The sequence below is a fragment of the Struthio camelus genome, chromosome 7 (genome assembly GCF_040807025.1).
Source record: "Struthio camelus isolate bStrCam1 chromosome 7, bStrCam1.hap1, whole genome shotgun sequence".
In the NCBI taxonomy this organism is placed as follows: domain Eukaryota; kingdom Metazoa; phylum Chordata; class Aves; order Struthioniformes; family Struthionidae; genus Struthio; species Struthio camelus.
In genome coordinates, this window is record NC_090948.1 from 30,100,607 (window position 1) to 30,118,131 (window position 17,525).

General features: G+C 41.3%; 1 protein-coding gene across 31 annotated transcripts in view; it reads left to right on the top strand.

The window, feature by feature from the left end:
* The window catches only part of ZMIZ1 (zinc finger MIZ-type containing 1), a 358,594-nt gene that overhangs the window by 320,328 nt on the left and 20,741 nt on the right, over positions 1-17,525 (top strand). For 15 of the 31 annotated variants that reach the window (XM_068950527.1, XM_068950541.1, XM_068950532.1 and 12 more), the window contains 9 exons: positions 2,254-2,471; positions 3,851-4,049; positions 5,060-5,350; positions 7,618-7,800; positions 10,142-10,316; positions 11,606-11,792; positions 14,928-15,138; positions 16,374-16,479; positions 17,064-17,224. In XM_068950527.1, the coding sequence (XP_068806628.1) occupies positions 2,254-2,471; positions 3,851-4,049; positions 5,060-5,350; positions 7,618-7,800; positions 10,142-10,316; positions 11,606-11,792; positions 14,928-15,138; positions 16,374-16,479; positions 17,064-17,224 (1,731 nt within the window). The remainder of the gene's footprint in view (positions 1-2,253; positions 2,472-3,850; positions 4,050-5,059; positions 5,351-7,617; positions 7,801-10,141; positions 10,317-11,605; positions 11,793-14,927; positions 15,139-16,373; positions 16,480-17,063; positions 17,225-17,525) is intronic. The other 16 variants (XM_068950537.1, XM_068950536.1, XM_068950535.1 and 13 more) reach the window with 3 other exon arrangements.

Genomic DNA, 17,525 nt, shown 5'->3' on the forward strand with positions numbered 1-17,525 from the left:
CCCTCCCCAAATATGCATTTTGAGTAATATATGCAAAATGAGAAGTGTTTTGGAAGATACCTGTAGGCTGAGGAACTATGGCTGTATTCTGCTTTGTCACATATGCTGCATTTTTTTCCAACTGTGTTCGCTTTGGTGGTCTCAGAAAGGAAGCATGCAAGAGCTTGAGTCAATAACTCACTTAGCTGTATGGAAACATCAGACTAGGGTTTAGCACGTTTTTTGCAGTGTATGGTTTTAAGACTAAAAGCATGATTTGGGGGTAATCCCAAACCTCTTGGGAATTTCAGATTGAATTTGAAGAGTTGTTTCAATAAAAATAAATTTTCTAACTAGATTCACAAAATCGCAGTTGTTGTCAGTCTTACCCAGGGTTATGTCATACTGGTAGCGGGCCTTCAAATCCTCTGCCGACTCTACCTCAGTGCTAAGGCTCTAACTACTGGTTGTAGGGTTGTGCTATCCTCAGGCCCTCCTGTTAGTGCTGCCTTACTTAGCCAAAAAGTTTTCAGTGTGCGTTGGAGCAAAAGCATGATCTCCTGGCTTCTGCATGAGAGTATATTAGTTGGATTTTCATTCTGTTCTCTCGGTCCTTACCTCTCTTTTTTCTTGTCCAATGTATATTGAATTATGCTATATAAAGAGAAGGAGCTTTAATGAAAGAGACTTATGCCAACTATCTGTGATAGTGTGCCCTCCGAGGGATGTGGCACAAATCATACTCTCAGACAGTGTATCCTTTTCTTATACCATGGATGAAGTGCTCTAAACACATCACCATGTATTACGCGTGCAAGTGGTACATAGATATAACCTGACTTTTCCACCTTTTTTCAAATCAAGCATCATTTGATTCCATATGAGATTTTTCTGTTCTTTCTCCCTTTTTCGTTAGGAAAAAAACAAGTTTTAGTTAGGACAAAATAATAATTTTATTGTGGATTGAGCCATTTAAAAAATAAAAGACATTATGTTGGGGCCAAGTCACATAGGTGCCCGCGCAACAGTTACGTAAGCACTGGTTATAGCAAAAACTTGTCTTCAAAAAGTAAAGATAGGTAACAGTTACCTGATCTATAATGTCATCTATTATTGTTGATTTCTTTTTGACATCTTAGAAGAAAAGGTACCCCATCTGGGAGAGAAGCAACTGAGTAAATATTAACGTGTAGGACTGGAGTAGCATTGGGCGGAAAACGGAGTGTGGATGCCTTTCACACTTAAATAAAAAATATATATTTGACTCAGAATGTTTTATACTATCTTGAGACACTGCTGTGTTATTTAAACTCTTCATGATATTTCAGAGGAAAGTGCAATAAGAGAAAAAAGTGCTATGGTGAAAAGAAGAACATGCTTTCTTCTGAGTCACTGCAAGGAAAGAGTGAAGCTCTAAAACATGAAGTTTGGTTATAGCTGTTCTGAGTATATTCAGGCAAATGGCATAGTTTCCTGCAAGTCTTCCTGCTCCTTGAGGGAAAGGAATGAAGAGCTGGACTCACGGATTCCAGCTCACAAGTTCCAAAAGCAGACGAGCTCAACACGGAGGTGTCGCTTGGCCTTTTGCAAAAATTGTGGCCGCTAAATTTCTTCCCAAATCGGTGAGAGATTTCCATGCATGTAATCCCGTGAACCATCATGCTTATTTCTCAATAGGAACCACAGCATTTTTGGTTCAATTGAAAAGTGCTTCCAACAAGCAAACCCAGTGCTTTTAAAAACAGAACAGTGGTTTGTTCCCTAAGAAGTACTAAAACTAACAGACAGACTTCAGTGCGCTTTAGAGAGGCTTAGATTCAAGAATGGGTTACGTTGTTGAAATACGTTCTTGCACAGTTTTTGCATCTGTAATATCCTCTACAGGATGCCTGTGGGACTGAATATCTGCAAGACGTTTTGAAGTGCTACATCCAAAAAAAAAGTACTTTATCTTAATTAGATGTATTTGTCACCTATAGAGCATGTTCTAACAATTCTTTATTGTAACTTTTAAAGTGTGTGTGTGTGATGGAGTCCAGACTAGCTCCTGTGAAGAAGAATTAGAGATCAGACTCTTGTAAGTTTGAAAATGGCAAAAGAAGAGATCATCAGAAACCATTGCGCTTGGACTTCAACAGGGTGTACGCTTCTGGAGTTCAGAATATGGGATGGTTACGTTGTAGTGCATTGATTCTAGCAAATCAGCTTAACTTAAAGCAGTTTGCTTGAAGTAATTCAAGGTACAGTTCCTTATTCTAATATTTCTACTCGCAGGTGCTGGGAAATCCAATGGCAAATGCCAACAACCCTATGAACCCAGCAGGAAATCCCATGGCTTCTGGGATGACTACCAGCAACCCTGGAATCAATTCCCCTCAGTTTGCTGGACAGCAGCAACAATTTTCAGCCAAGGCAGGCTCCACTCAACCATATATACAGCAGGGCATGTATGGGCGACCCAATTATCCTGGAAGCGGAGGTTTTGGTGGGAGGTAAGTTTTACTTGTGTGAGGTGGAAAATGGATATACGGAGTTGATGAAACCTATTGTTGTAGTGACCTGACAAAAGTGTCATGGGCCTATTTTGATTATTTAAAGTCTCAGTAGCTATTTTATGCTGGCTAACTGAAGTGCATACTGCTTCTACAGCTTCAGAAATCAGCTACCCAAACTAGAATGAAATTCATCACAGTAAATGGAAATTGCTTAGGTCAATCAATTAGCTCTAATAAACCCCCAAAATAAAGTTTTAATTACCAGAGATTGTTAAACAGACCACAGGCTTAGGAATAATTAACATTTAATAAGGCCAGGATGTGAGAGGTATTGACGGTATAATTTCCTCGCCTGCATGGAGAAATAAGCTTGAACATTAGGCACCGGTGGGTTGCTATGCATGGGATATTTCTGGCAAAAGATGTGCTCCACAGCAGAAATTTGAAGAGAGTGTAGGGATGAAGATTTCTATTAAGAGAGATGATCTTAAGGTTTTTTATTTTGGGGGAAATGAGTGCTGTATTTGTGAAATATGCCAAAATTAATGGCTTGGGTTTTGTTACATTTTAACTTTCTGTGTCTATCCCTTGTAAATAAGGGTGGTTAAGTCCAGCTTAACTGAAACCACTACTTGTGGTCCCTCTGTGAAGCCTCGAAGTTAGTCTGTTGTGAGGAATATGAGCCCAGAAGTCAGGAGACTTATCTCTCTGTTCATCTGTGCCACTGATTTGCTAAGTGACCTTGAACAAATCGTGAAGTTTCTGTAGCTAGGTATTAACATCTCTAAAATGGGCATAGCAATATTGACTATCTTTATAAAGACAGTTGAGGTCTTGGAGTGTGAAAGGCACTGTTGAGTTTCTTCTGTTCTAAGATCAATAGAAGGCCTGGGTAGGACTTGCCAAAGTACTTAGTGACTAATCCAGAAGAGCTAATTGCAGCTGGTCTCTCCTGGCCTTTCCGCTGAGGTTCAGAGAGGAATTCTTTCACAAGTTTGGCAAAATTTGGTGTATTTCACCACTGAGATGAATATGCGGTTGCAGAGAAAGCTATCTGCTCATGCTGCTATGAAGTCTGTGCCTAAACTGTTGGGAAATGGAGCGTGCATTAACTCTCAGGTTTGCAGTTCAGCCTCTCACTAAGCTGCAGAACTGCAAAGCGGTTCAAAACCCCCAAAATACCTTGAGGTGGTATCTTGCGACCCTGGTGGCATCCCTGTGACAGTTGCACTGGAGCAGCACTTCTGTCCCGTTTACACACCTGGGACAGTTGCAGATGAGGTCAGATGGAAGTTCAGATATAAACCCAGAACACTAGTCACGTTTAAATTTTCTTTCTTTTTTTGTTTTTCTTTCTTTCTTTTCTTGCCCATTAGTTACCCTGGAGGCCCAAATACCCCTGCAGGAATGGGGATCCCCCCGCATACGAGGCCGCCAGCAGATTTCACCCAGCCAGCTGCTGCGGCCGCTGCTGCTGCAGTTGCGGCTGCGGCTGCTACAGCAACAGCTACAGCTACCGCCACCGTGGCAGCCCTTCAGGAAACACAGAACAAGGACATGAACCAGTATGGACCGGTAAGAGAGTAACTCTTATGCCTTCATACCTGCCTGATTTGGACAATTGCAGGCTGTGGGTTCTCCTTACTCCCCTGCTTCTTAGGGAAGTATTTTTTGTGCATGGGTATGCTTATACATGCTTATGAGAGGCTGCTGGAATGTGTGTACGTGGGTATGAGTCAATCACCGTGGTGCCCTGATGCGTGTTACCTACCTGTATTTTGTAGTTTGGAGACTGCCACTTAAAACAGTTAGAGATTAGCCAAAGTTAAAGCCATATGTAGCACGCTGTATTAGTACAGCCCCATGAATTTCTGTATGTGGGTACCCTGTGAGGTGTTCCAGATTCTTGGAATAGGTTCTGTACTGTTTGGGTAATGAATTGTTTAATTTTGCCAACTACAGTTAGTGGTTTGTTTTCTCCAATTAAACAAGGGAACAACAATAAAAGCTATTCCCTTTTTAATAGTGTTGTCTATGAGAACAACTCTATGAGAAAGGCGTTTTTGGTGATCCATAGCCGTCTAGCATGACGACTTCCTGTAATCCTTTTTTGTTTAAATAAATGAGGGTTTGATCAGTTCAGGTTTTTTCCTCCCATTGCTTTTCCTTTTTTCTATTTTATTTTTTTTCTTAACCCCTCAGTGAGTTTTGAAGTGTGTGGGTCCATATGCTCAACGACAGGAAGAAGTATAATCTCTTGGAAATTGTAGTGTCATGCTGTATTTACCAAGCCAACTTCCTAACCCCATTGCCTTACAGTAGTAGACTAGCCTCTTTAAAGGATTTAGTTGCTCACCATATAGACTAACGTCTCTGTCTCTCTCTCTTATGCCTTGTACAATTCCAACTGAACTTCTATTATAAATAACATCACCACCCATCAAAGGTTGAAGAATATTTAAGGAAAATGCGACATAGCTCCATCCCTTCTTCCCTCCCCCAAAAGCATGTTCAGTTCCCTCCTCCCGTTTTAAATGCATGTCGCATTTTATTCTTTTTTTTTTCTTCTTCTTCTTCTGTTGAAGGTTTGTTCCTCTTTCCAGATGGGTCCAACTCAGGCTTACAACAACCAGTTTATGAACCAGCCTGGTCCTCGTGGCCCTGCTTCTATGCCAGGCAACATGAACCCAGCAAGCATGGGAGCAGGGATGACGCCTTCCAGTATGAGTGGGCCGCCTATGGGCATGAACCAGCCTAGGCCTCCTGGAATGAGTCCCTTCAGCACCCATGGGCAGCGGATGCCTCAGCAAGCCTACCCGGGCCCACGGCCCCAGTCCTTGCCCATACAGGGCATAAAGAGACCATACCCAGGAGAGGTAGGAAACTCCCTAATTTCTTTTAGTTTGCATACAGTATTATTTCGGCAGAAAGTGGCAACATGCTGGATAATATGCAGCGTACATCCCTGTGTAACAGGTATATGTTTGCTCCAACCTTGATAGACATACTGCTGTTCAAATACGAATGACTCCAAGCTCTCGCTCCTTAGTATTGAAAGTGCTCAGTTTCGTCCTTGGTATGTTAGTTAAGATGACAGTCATTAAAACCAGGAGAGGCCCAAAACTAGCTGAGCCCTCAAAATGTCACTTTATGATTCTCATGATAGATGGTAAATTCATAGACCTGAAGCAGACTTCTTTCACATGAGTGTGTTTATTTAACTTAACAACTTAAAAAAGAGATTGCAGCGGTGAAATTCTTCATTTGAGCACATTACATATGTGATCTGCATTTTCTTGGGTGATTTTGTTGTTCTAAGGAAATGCAGGGCATATGTTGTGTAAACACCAATTGTAATAACATTTATTTTAAAGATCAATTGCTTTCCAAACTTCTTGAGGCTTAATTTTCATAGGTGCTGGAATGAATATAAATCATACTGAGTTAAAATCCCTCTGTGTTTGTGCTTATCTAACATAAGTTTATTTGGAGTGTGGTACTTCTGTTTAAGTTCCCATGCTGTTATATGAGAGCTGAGTGGCTTCCTGGAGAAAATTATAATGCCATTGACTTGTATTATGACTTTGGGCAAGGCACTTCAGGTCAGAATTTTAAAGACATTTAGACAAGTAAAGATGTACACAGATGAGTTTTTGGATTCTAAAAAAAATTCTAAAAAAGCCCCCACCAAGGCACTCTGTTACTGTTACAGTTAGTGTGAATCAGGCAGTAGATGCTTTTGAGAATCCCACCAGTTGCCTCTTGGCATCTATGCGTACCTAAGTGTCTTTACAAATCTAGCCAACAGTTAATAGCTTCAGAGATAACTTCCTGGTGGAATTACGTATTGAACTAAGACTACAACAACAGCTATAACACCTGTTGTAGAGCTTTGAATATTATTGTATTGCCTGGACTGTAAGAATGGCAGTAAGAGTTCATAGAAATTCCACGGTGAAGAGTAGCATGGTGTGCATAAGATGTAGTGAACATTTATTATTGAGCCACGTTTAAGTATTTCAGATTCAGTTTTTCCTGATCCGCAAATGAATTTTTCAACAAGCAATAAAAAATTAGATATCAAAAAATTATATGCTCCTGCAGGCATTGCTTCTCTGGGAAGGCTTTTCTACTCTGTAAATATATAATGTCACACCTACTCTGCACTTCAGTTATGAAAACACAGAATGTGACTCTTTCAGATATTTACTTTTATCTTCAGATCTCTTGTTTTAGGGAGGACTGTAAATCCCTCTTTGCTGCTTCAGAAGCAGGTCTGTCATTGCAAGTAAATATAATCATGTTCACAAGAAGTTAATACTGAACAGCGCCCTAAACGTTACGTGCTTGTTTGACTGGCAATGTGCAAATTCAGTAGATGCTATTTGCTTATTGATGTTTGAAAACTTTGTCTGTGGAGAGATCTTATTAATCAGTTCATTTTCAAAATGCTCTTTAATTACCTTTAAAGTTATGATTTTCACGACTTTGATTCCAGAAGTGCAGCACAGTACCAGCTAGCGCTAGCAAGGCGTTTATGCCTAGCACTAACTTGTATGTAGTCGTTAGGGTGCTGCTAACCACCCCAGCACAGGGCCAGGTAGCGGCCGTGTTGAGCAGCACAGGTTCCGTTTTCTGCCCTTTCCAGGACTTTTGTTTGGTTATTTTGTCTTTCTGTCCCTTCATTTTCTACCTGGAAAAAAAGCCCCAAAGATGGGGCTGAGAGCACTTGGGAAAAAACAGAAATACTGTGAACGTGACATATGGTAACAGTTGTGCTGACCTCTGCCGCAGCCGCCTTTGAACCGTAGAGGTGCCGTAGACAGAAGATGGCAGGTGCTTGATGGCTCTGTCACACTGCGTGTGCGTGTGTGCGTGTGTGTACGCGCACGTGCACTATGGTGCAGGGAAAAAGGTACATGGTTAATCTTATCTCACTTTGGCTTCTGGGACTTTGACGCTTTTGAGTTTTCACCTCCAACCACCAGGGCCTGGTTTTAGGCCTGAGTGGCGTTAAGACAAGATTCACCTGCAGGTTTTTGTTTGTTTTGATGCTACTGTTGAAAATATACTAATAATCAATTCAAGATAATTGCTTGCATGAAACAGATTTTTGTTTTCTTTCATCTCTGTCATGAAATAGCCAAATTATGGAAACCAGCAGTATGGACCAAATAGCCAGTTTCCAAACCAGCCTGGTCAGTATCCTACTCCCAACCCTCCAAGACCCCTTACATCTCCCAGCTATCCTGGACAGAGGATGCCAAGCCAGCAAAACACGGGGCAGTACCCACCACCAACAGTCAACATGGGGCAGTATTACAAGGTAAGAATTTATAGATTATCTGATTGCGTTCTGGTAGAAGTTAATGAATGAAGTCAGATGAATGACTTCATAGATACTGCTTTTATGTAATTAAAGGAAAGAGAGAAAAAAGAACGGTGCTTATAGTAATGTCTTGGATATCACAGTGTCAAGTCAATCAGCCACCTCACACTGTAACTCCAGAATAGTTCATAAAGAGACCTGAGTGTTGCTGCGGCTCATTTGAGGCTTTTACAGGAGGATGTTTGTTTCACTTTAAATATAGCGTGTTTATAAATGTAATTAATGTTACAAGTGCTCAGAGTATCTGAATAAATAAGTACATAAGGGGATTTTTGATCTACTCATGGCACCCTACGTAAAACAGCTTGGAAATTTGTAATGGACAAGTTCCATGTTGCGACAACCCAATTTCTGACCTACAGTGGCCACTGTTAGATTAAGCCAGCCCACAATTAAAGGCTCTTCCAGATGTAGAATTCATCTTTAAAATGATATTTGCTTGACTTTTTCTCCTGCCTTTCCTTCCTTTCCTGCCTTTCCTTTTTTCCTTTTTTTTTTTTCCCCCTCTGTGCTGCTTGTTTTGGGCAAGAATCATAATTGTTAAAATATTGCATAAAACCTGTTTCATGGATATATCCTGAACACTTCTGATTATCCAAATTGAGTCTGTACTGAGGGCCTGCTGAGGTTTGACATCTTTGTTTGGAGTGAGGGCATCTTTTGCACACAGATACTCCAGTGAGTATGCAAACTGGGAGGATCATCAATGGGTGTGACCTGCTCTTAAGATATAGCTGTTAAAGTCTCTGGATTACATTTGATTTTGAATCTAGGGGGAAAGAGTCTAAAGCGCATATTGGTCTTGAAATGGAATTGTTTTTGGTATGATTCACCCAGAGGGGGGAGAAAAAAAGAAAAAAGAGGAAAAAAGGCCCTTTTACTCTACAGCATCTGTTCTGTTTGCAGCCAGGCTGCCCACTGACGTACCCAAGGGAGCCCTTGTTGCATTGGGGCAGCTTTTGCAGTGCCCTGTCACACAAACCGTGACAAGGAGACAGATCCTCAGCCACAGTAATTCCAGGGCAGCCGCTTAAGCTAAAATGGTAGCAGAAGATCTTTCTGAAGTTTTACGCTGACGGATTTTTAATACGTTTTACTTGTGTTTATTTTAGTTGGATTTTAAGATTTTTGTTTACAGAATAGTTCTAACAGGGAATCTGTGATCTTTTAACAGTATCCCAGATTTCACATTCAAATATAGACTGTTCTGGAAACGATGAGAAAACAGGAGACCTTGTCAAGGTCTTGAAATTCTCCTGGCTAGGGGCAAAATTCCAGGTTGCCATGGACAGGGCCTGAACCTTTGGGCCGTAATGATTGCAGAGATGGGAATTGTACGTGTTAAAGAAAAAAGCAAAGATGGCAGGGAGTATAAACGCTTAAGATTTCAGAATGTAGCTCTCTTCTTGTTTACTTCACAGTACTGTAGGCAAAGCAGTACAGCTTTTAGATGCAGAATCAGACCTGAAGCCCGGATACTTTGGGCTGCCTGTAAAGATTTTGATCTTCTGACATTCTGGTGCATGTGGGCTGATGGTAGACCAGCTATTGCAAGAGAATACGACGCAGTTGCCGTTTTGTTTAATGTCAGCTTCACTGACATCATCTTATCAGTTTATTCTGTTACCTGCAACCTTGCCCTTAATTACAAGAAACAAAAGCAATGGTGTTTTAATATTATGGCTGCTATTATAATTAACAGTCTTTTTTATTTTGATTTGACTTATTCAGCAGCAAACTGAGAAAAAAGTGAAATTGCTCTTCGAATAAAAGATATCCCCTGACCCACACAGCTTTCACTCTGAGCAGATGAGTTGCACAGAGGCAGAGAAAAGGAGAGGTGGAAGTAAAAGGGCCACAGACGTTCTAATTATGTTGTGTCTTTGGGTTTTGTTTTTCACGTAGGCTTTTTTGGGGGCTAATTTGAGAGGAAGACGAAGAGATGCACAGGGCTGCGTGGGTCGGAGAGGTGTGGAGAGACTGAAGGGTTGGTTTTGGAAGGAGAGTGTTCAGTGGACCACAATAAGCAGCCTTGCCTGTGTCTGGTCATTTCTTGAATTAAACTGGCTGGTCTGCTGGTTTCAGTTCCTGCTTTGCTCTTCTAGTCTGCTTCTTCCCTGAAGGCCTCACGGGGACGTTCTGTGGTTTCTCATCCTTCCGGAGGCAGGGGTACCCCTACCTAACTTGTAGTCTTCAGCGTTTCATAGCGGTACAGTTCACAAGAGTTAATACTTTATTTTCAGACCGTAATAACAATGTGATGTTATTTATTTTCTAGCCATCAAGGCCTGTACCTGTGGCAAATTACCCTCATTCACCTGTTCCAGGAAACCCCACGCCACCTATGACTCCAGGGAGCAATATTCCTCCATACCTATCACCTAACCAGGATGTCAAACCACCATTCCCACCTGACATTAAGCCAAATATCAATGCTTTACCACCACCTCCAAGTGAGTAGCAAACAGAATGCCTCCTTAGACATTTACTCCATTCTCTGCCACATGCGTTTCAGAGTCTGGAAACGAGGTGTGATTGCCGCTCCGGGAAGAGGCTCAGACTGTTAAGTACTCGGTGGCATGGTCCAGCCACACAGCACAGGCTCCCCACAGTGCGTGGGCAGGAAAGAGAAAGATTACTATCCCCTCCTCACTCCTAGAATAGAGTATCAGAAAAGTTCTTCGAAGTTAAACTTGTAGGGGTTTTACTACTGAAGTATTCCTTTGATATACTTCCTGAGGATAAAACACTTAATTCTGAGTTGCTTTATGTGTGCTTGGTAGGCTTGTTTATTGCATAAACTTCCATTGTTGTATATTTTGCTCAAGGGCAAAGCCATTCATTGAACATTACTGCAGAATAGCAAAGGATGTGAATATTTATAACGGTGCCTCTATTGTGTTCCATACCAACTTCTTAAGAATATTCAGTAGTATGCCAAAAATTGATATATGTTCCTTTCAAAGCCACTCAACCTCACAGCTACGTTTGGCTGGGAACAGTACGGGAATAACAAGATCTCTCTGGCACAGGATGTTTAAGGTTTTGAAGTGACTGATGAACAATAGGAGATACTTACCAGAGAACTGGGAGAACCTGTATATTTTATATGAGAGGACCTTTGCTGCATTAGCACTTTGCAACCACTGTTTGGAGTTCGGGAGAGCTGAGGTAGAAGAAAGTGGCCTGCAATATTATTTGTGCAAGAACATAGCATTTAAAGGCATTTGGCCCTCACAGATGAGCTGTGAGATAGATACCATAAAACCTCAAGTTATGAGATCAAATAGTAATTGAATACCAGTGTCTTTGGTCATTGGATAGTTTCAGCTGATGAAGCAGTTGAAACTAATTGGGCAGTCTTGATCCCAGTTCCAAGCAGAAAAATACTTAACAATCACCACAGTTGTCTCTAATTAAGAGCTTTGTTGTCAGCCTTCTGATAACAGAGTAAGCCTGGACGCTGAACCTATCCAGCAATGAAAAACACAAGTTCTTGCCAGGTCTGGTTTATGTTTGTGGGCCAGAACGCTAGGGTCCTACTGTTAAGAGTGGGGAAAATGGAAGACTGGGGTCTGCCGTAGCTATCAGCTTGAGCCCTGTCACTTGTATAAATTAAATAATGTAGTTACTTGTAATTTTCTTTTTGTTTGTATGAACCTGCTAAGTTAAACCCAGTAGCAGATCACTGTGTCATTTGTTACTATTCTGTATAAATATACACATTATTATTGCACTGCAGATGCTAAAGGGAAAGTTCACGCTTTCTCTCCCTCTTCGATCCCAGCCAACCACAATGATGAGCTGCGTCTGACGTTTCCCGTGAGAGATGGTGTTGTATTAGAGCCCTTCCGGCTGGAACACAACCTGGCAGTCAGTAACCATGTCTTTCACTTACGGCCAACTGTTCATCAAACACTGATGTGGAGGTAAGTTCAATCCTGCTGCGAGGACGTCATGCATCAGTAATGGAAAAATGACAGGCCAGATGAACTTCATTTAGGTCTGCCATGAATTTCACTTAAAAAACTGTGGCCTAGATGAGAAAAATTCACTTTAATTAAACTCACAGATATTCCCACCTGTCACTTCCCAGAGAGAGCGCATTATAATATGCTTCCTGGTTTATGTTATGTTCCATTGCTGATAGCTCACTGCATGCAGTGTCTGGAAAATAATTGTAACTGTTCCTCCGTTTCTACCCTGGTAAAAGGGTGAGGAACGTACATGGCCGACACCAACATAAGCTTCAGTTTGGGAGGCTTGGAAATCCTAGAGGCTTGTGAAATGTTAATTGCCGGAGAAGCTAGGCAGGGCCATTATAGTTTCTGATGCAATTAGATGGTGCAAAGTATCTGACAATGAAGAATGACACGCTAAAAAAGGGCCCAATGTAGAGGCCTGGGTAAGCTATTTGGAAATGTAAGTGCTTAAATCCTTCCGAACTTCAGAAACTAACTTCCTAAATTCCCCCACTACTCCTTACTCCACAAGTAAGTATGGGTCAGAAGGACAGGGCAGAGTTTTCCCCATACAAAGTCTTCTGTTTTTCACTTACAGTGGGTACTACCTTTCCACAGAGAGGAATAGTTTCTCTAGGTGAAACTTTCTTGCACTTAATTCAGATTAGCATAAGTGATTCCAGGTTATGTGCTGACTCCATCGTGCTTGTGGAATGACTTCAGGCCAAGTCACAACCCGTGCCTTTTTTTTTTTTTTTAAGTTTTCAAATAATGCTGAATACTCTTGTTTTCTCATTCTGTTCTTCTCAGAGGGTATCTCAGTGTTACCCTGTTTGCTGATTGTATTGTTTGGATCTGTCTCTGTGCACTGTGGAAATGAGATAGTTTCTCATTTTCTTGTACGAAGATTTTACAGGTTTTACCTATTTTACAGGTGTAGCAGCTGAGCCACTAAAACCTTGTGTCTTCAGCACATTTTCCACTATGCCCACCTCCCCTTCAGTTGCTCTTTGAGCCTGGATCATGTGCCCCCGGTCTTTAAAAGCCAGTAATAGGATTGACAACTTGTATCTTAAGCTTTTTTCTGTGCTAGGATCTTCTTCCCATTCACTGGAATTTATTTGAGACTTCTGTTGCGTGGCGACAGCGAGGGGGCAGAGCAGAGGGTTTGGCTCCCTGCCCCAGCTGCTCTGACTCGAAGCTGAGGCTTGAGGCAGGACCTGGGAGCTGTTGCTGCCACGGTGCCTTCCTCATGTGGGGTAGCCTGGGGGTTGGTTAGGAAAGAGAGAGATTTCAAGCAGGCCACATGCAATAATTAACACCTAACTTTGAGGTCAGTTATTGCTTTCTTGCATTTCATTATCTTGGAGTACTCACAGCAGAGGGAGTTTTGGCAGTTATTTGCTGGTTCTTATTAATAAGTAATCACGACTGGGGATTGTGCTGGCTCATTTAGTAGATTTATGGTGCTGCACTGAGGCATGAGGCTGTTTCTTAATATCTGTTCTTTCTTTCTTCCTTAGCTCACCAAACACATAGTCTTTTATATAAACTTACTTTAATGATGACTCATAGGTAAACTGTGTTCAGGTCTGCTGTTTTGGAAAGCTTGTTAACAGTAGGACAAGGGATGGTCCTGTAATGAAGTCATTTCAAATCTACCTCAAGGCTGGATGGATTCCAAAAAAATGAATTAGTCACATGTGTGGATGGATTTTGTTTTTATAGCGAATGATGGAGTGAAGCCAGTTCTGAATATTTTTCTGCCAGTTAAAATATTGGGTAAAACCTTTCACTTGTACACACGTAATGAATAGCAAACTATTTTTCTCCCCAATGGGAATTCTTCATGGTTACAAGAAACAGAAGATTGAAGGCAGGAATAACGTTGCCTTGCAACTGGTCCAATGTTAGCACAGCTTAGCTGTTGATAGTGTCGCACTGTAGAGCCTTGCGCCTAAGGACAGGAGGGGCGCCTCATCTCCGTCATCACTGCGACTTTCAGCAGACCTTTTAAGAGTGTTCGGGAATGCTTTTAATCTGTTTGATTTGTAGGTTATTGGCAACGTGTTTTTGAACTGTTGATGTTTTGAAATGTAGAAAAGACAATGTTAAGTCAAAACTGAAATCTCTATTTTTGGATAGGGAAAATGGCAGTTAAGGTGGTGATCTCCTGAATGAGTGGTTCCTCATGGATCTTATGAAGATCTCTTCCTTCAGGCAAGATAAATAAATGGACACCTAAGAGAAACACTGGGCAGAACATTTCAGCTGTATTTTACTGTCGTGAGCAGCAGAATCCCAACATTTCAGCTCAGTCCTTCATGTCCTTCTAAATTTCTTCTTCAAATTATCTGTTGTTAATACCTGTGTATGAAACTGAAGTCATACTATCTACCCACTTAATTTACAGTTAATTTAATCTCAGCCTCTCCCTTTCTTGTAGGCAATATAAACCTAATTTTTAAGGGATAATAGTGTGTGGAACTTACTGTAAGAAAGGTGGGAGAGAATCATGCTCTGAGAGAAACTCTAAATTGGGGAGATTTAATCCACAGCTGTGTTAGCCTAGAATCACAGAAATGTAGGATGTGAGAAATAGGGGTCAATTTATCTTAGCTGACTCACCTGTTCGAAGGCAGGAAGAGCTGTACCAGTATTATGTCTGACAAGTGTTTGTTCAACCCCTATTTTAAATGCTCTGAAGCAGTGAAGGATCCACGATCTTCTAAAGCAAACTGCTGCAGTATATCACTTTTTTGTTCTCGGCTCTAACACACTGGAAGACCTAGTTGATGTTAACATTTTTCTTTCTGCAGGACCGCTCCACAGTCTATTTTTGCAAAGTGGTTTGAGATGCTGCTCCCTTGGAAAGTCCTTTATAAGTGTAAAATATTGTTAATAATTCTGTGATGTGTTCAGGTCATTAGTTCATCATGACTTGTTTCCTTTTTTGTGAGGAAAGTATATTACAGCCTTTATTGTCAGTAATTCAGGAAGAATAATCTGATTGATCAAAAAAAAATATTCCTAGCATCTAAAAGACCTCCCTCTGCAACGACGAATAAAAATTTTAAGGAAGATTTATTGGCTGTTGTACAGGTCTGACTTGGAACTGCAGTTCAAGTGCTATCACCATGAAGACAGACAAATGAACACAAACTGGCCAGCTTCGGTCCAGGTCAGCGTTAATGCAACCCCACTTACCATCGAGCGTGGTGACAACAAGACATCTCATAAACCTCTGCACCTAAAGCATGTCTGCCAGCCAGGAAGAAACACGATTCAAATTACAGTCACAGCATGTTGTTGTGTAAGTACATTGAGCTCACGGCTGCAGCTGCTGATGCTGACTCTGCTCTTCAGTACAGTTTGCGAATGTTGCCATAGCTGAAGGAGCCTTTCTCTTTTTTTTTTTTTTTTTTTTTTCCATCCGTCTGTCTGGGAAGGTGCTCCTTTGATGATGTTGACATAGAGTGAAATTTTTGCTGCACAATTATTGCAGAATGTAGTGCTGTCCTTCCCACGTGTCTGAAAAGACCCATGGCCTAGGGGAGGAAAGGAGTTTGATGTCCTGCCTATTTAGTATATGTCTATGTAACAAAGTGGCTAAAAGGTATTAATATAGCAGTACGTTGTTGTGATACAGATGCTTGTCAGTAGTAACTGAGTAATCTTGTTTGGGTAGCACACAGTAATTGGTCTGACATGGTAACTTCATCTCCATCATCACTGGTGATGGTGATGATTTTTCAAATAGTTTTTCAGATGCAAACCTCACGTTCCATTATTCTCTCTGGATGATGCAACTTTCCCCTTTCTCCTTTTCCACAGTTTGGTTGCTCTCAGGAACAATTATTTTGGTTTTAGTGCAGACAGTTAAACACATTACAGTCTGAGATTTTGACTGTTCGGTTGTCACTGACAAGAAAGCAAGCTGCCACCTTTCCCAAGGTCACAGTGTGAGGCACTTTGACAGGAAACCATCCACTCACTTTGCTTCACTTCACACCGACTCTCCTCTGCGTAACGTCATTTATCTGGTGGCTGAGAGCAGAGGTAGCATCCTATGAATCCACAATGAGCTCTCACTACTCAGTGGTGGGGAAGATGATTCAGTGAGTTCCAGATACATTAATAGCAAATTGTTCGTGCAACTTCCAACATAGTTTGAGGGCAGGCAGGTAGGCTAGATCATGTCAGAGAATCCTGGGGTTTTAAGAATAAACCCTGATACAGGAGGTGAATGCATCAGCTCTGTATACTCGGAATATCTAGAAAGGGAGAAATGCAGAAAATCTTTCCTTTTTTTAGAGCCAGTGTAGTCAGTGATAAGTGTTTTACACTCCTGCAAGCTGGAACAAAGTACTGTGCAGCTTTCAGAACATTCCTAAGGAAGAGTGCGCTCAGCAGAGCAGAATCAGCTTTCATATTTATGCATTAGACTCTTCCTAAGCCACGTATCCAAGGGAAGAATGCAGCTCTATTCAGTAGTATATTTACCATGCATGTTTGAGCCTCTTAGTAACAAAATGCATTTTCTTTCAGTCGCACTTGTTCGTGTTGCAATTAGTACACCGGCCATCAGTCCGTTCTGTACTTCAAGGTCTACTAAAAAAACGCCTCCTCCCAGCAGAACATTGTATCACTAAGAGTGAGTTTTCATTTTGTGTGTGTGTGCGCCAACTTTCGAGAATGCCTGCGTTCAGTTGTTTCTACGCAATATATACTTGCTTACTGAAAACTTCAAACTGCACCTGTCAGGAATTTTCAGAAGATCATGTTCTTAGGTTAAATCCTTGGCATACTCAAATGTTGAGACCTATTTTAGTGGGGGTAACAAAGGAACCAGGGACAGAAGCTTTGCTCTTAATGAGGACTTTCCCATTCCAGGAGAATCTCCCTGGCTTTTCCCCCCATATTTATATTTCACTTGTTCAAAAGTCCTCCTGTGTAGAAAGAATCTTACCTAATTTTTACCTGATTCTTACCTTAATTCAGCACTGCCTTAAGTTCTTGTGTGGCACTTATTTGGTTGAGAATATAGCTGGTACGCATGTATGTTATAGCTTGCCTGTGCGGGGGAATGTTCTAAAATGCATGAAATACACCTAAATTGATACATTATCCATTAAACTGGCCCTTAAAGGTGGAAGTGTTGGTCTTTCAAATTTCTGCATTACAATTTCCAGTGCACGTGTATTTTCTCACGCATACACACACCTTCCTCCTAAACAGTAAAGAGGAACTTCAGCAGTGTGGCAGCTTCCTCTGGCAATGCAACACTAAATGGGGAAGATGGAGTAGAGCAGACTGCTATTAAAGTGTCTCTGAAATGTCCGATCACGTTCCGACGGATTCAGCTCCCAGCAAGGGGTCATGATTGCAAGCATGTACAAGTGAGTAGGTGTCAGTGACCTGGCACTATTCCCTCAGCCGTGGTTTGTTACAATGCCTTTTGCTTGGTTTTTGTATGTGCGAGCCTAATGAAATGGGATTTTTCTGTGTCTATCTGCCTAACTAACTATATATATATATTTTTTTTTTTTTTTAACGTAGAGGGAAAAAGCAAGCTATTTGGTTTAGTTTTCAGTAGTAATAGGCTTTTTTCATGGCAGTTTTACTTTTGTCCGACTGATTCAGTTAATACAATATTTTTCTTTGCTTTCTTCTCCCCCCGCCCCTTTTTCTTTTCTGATA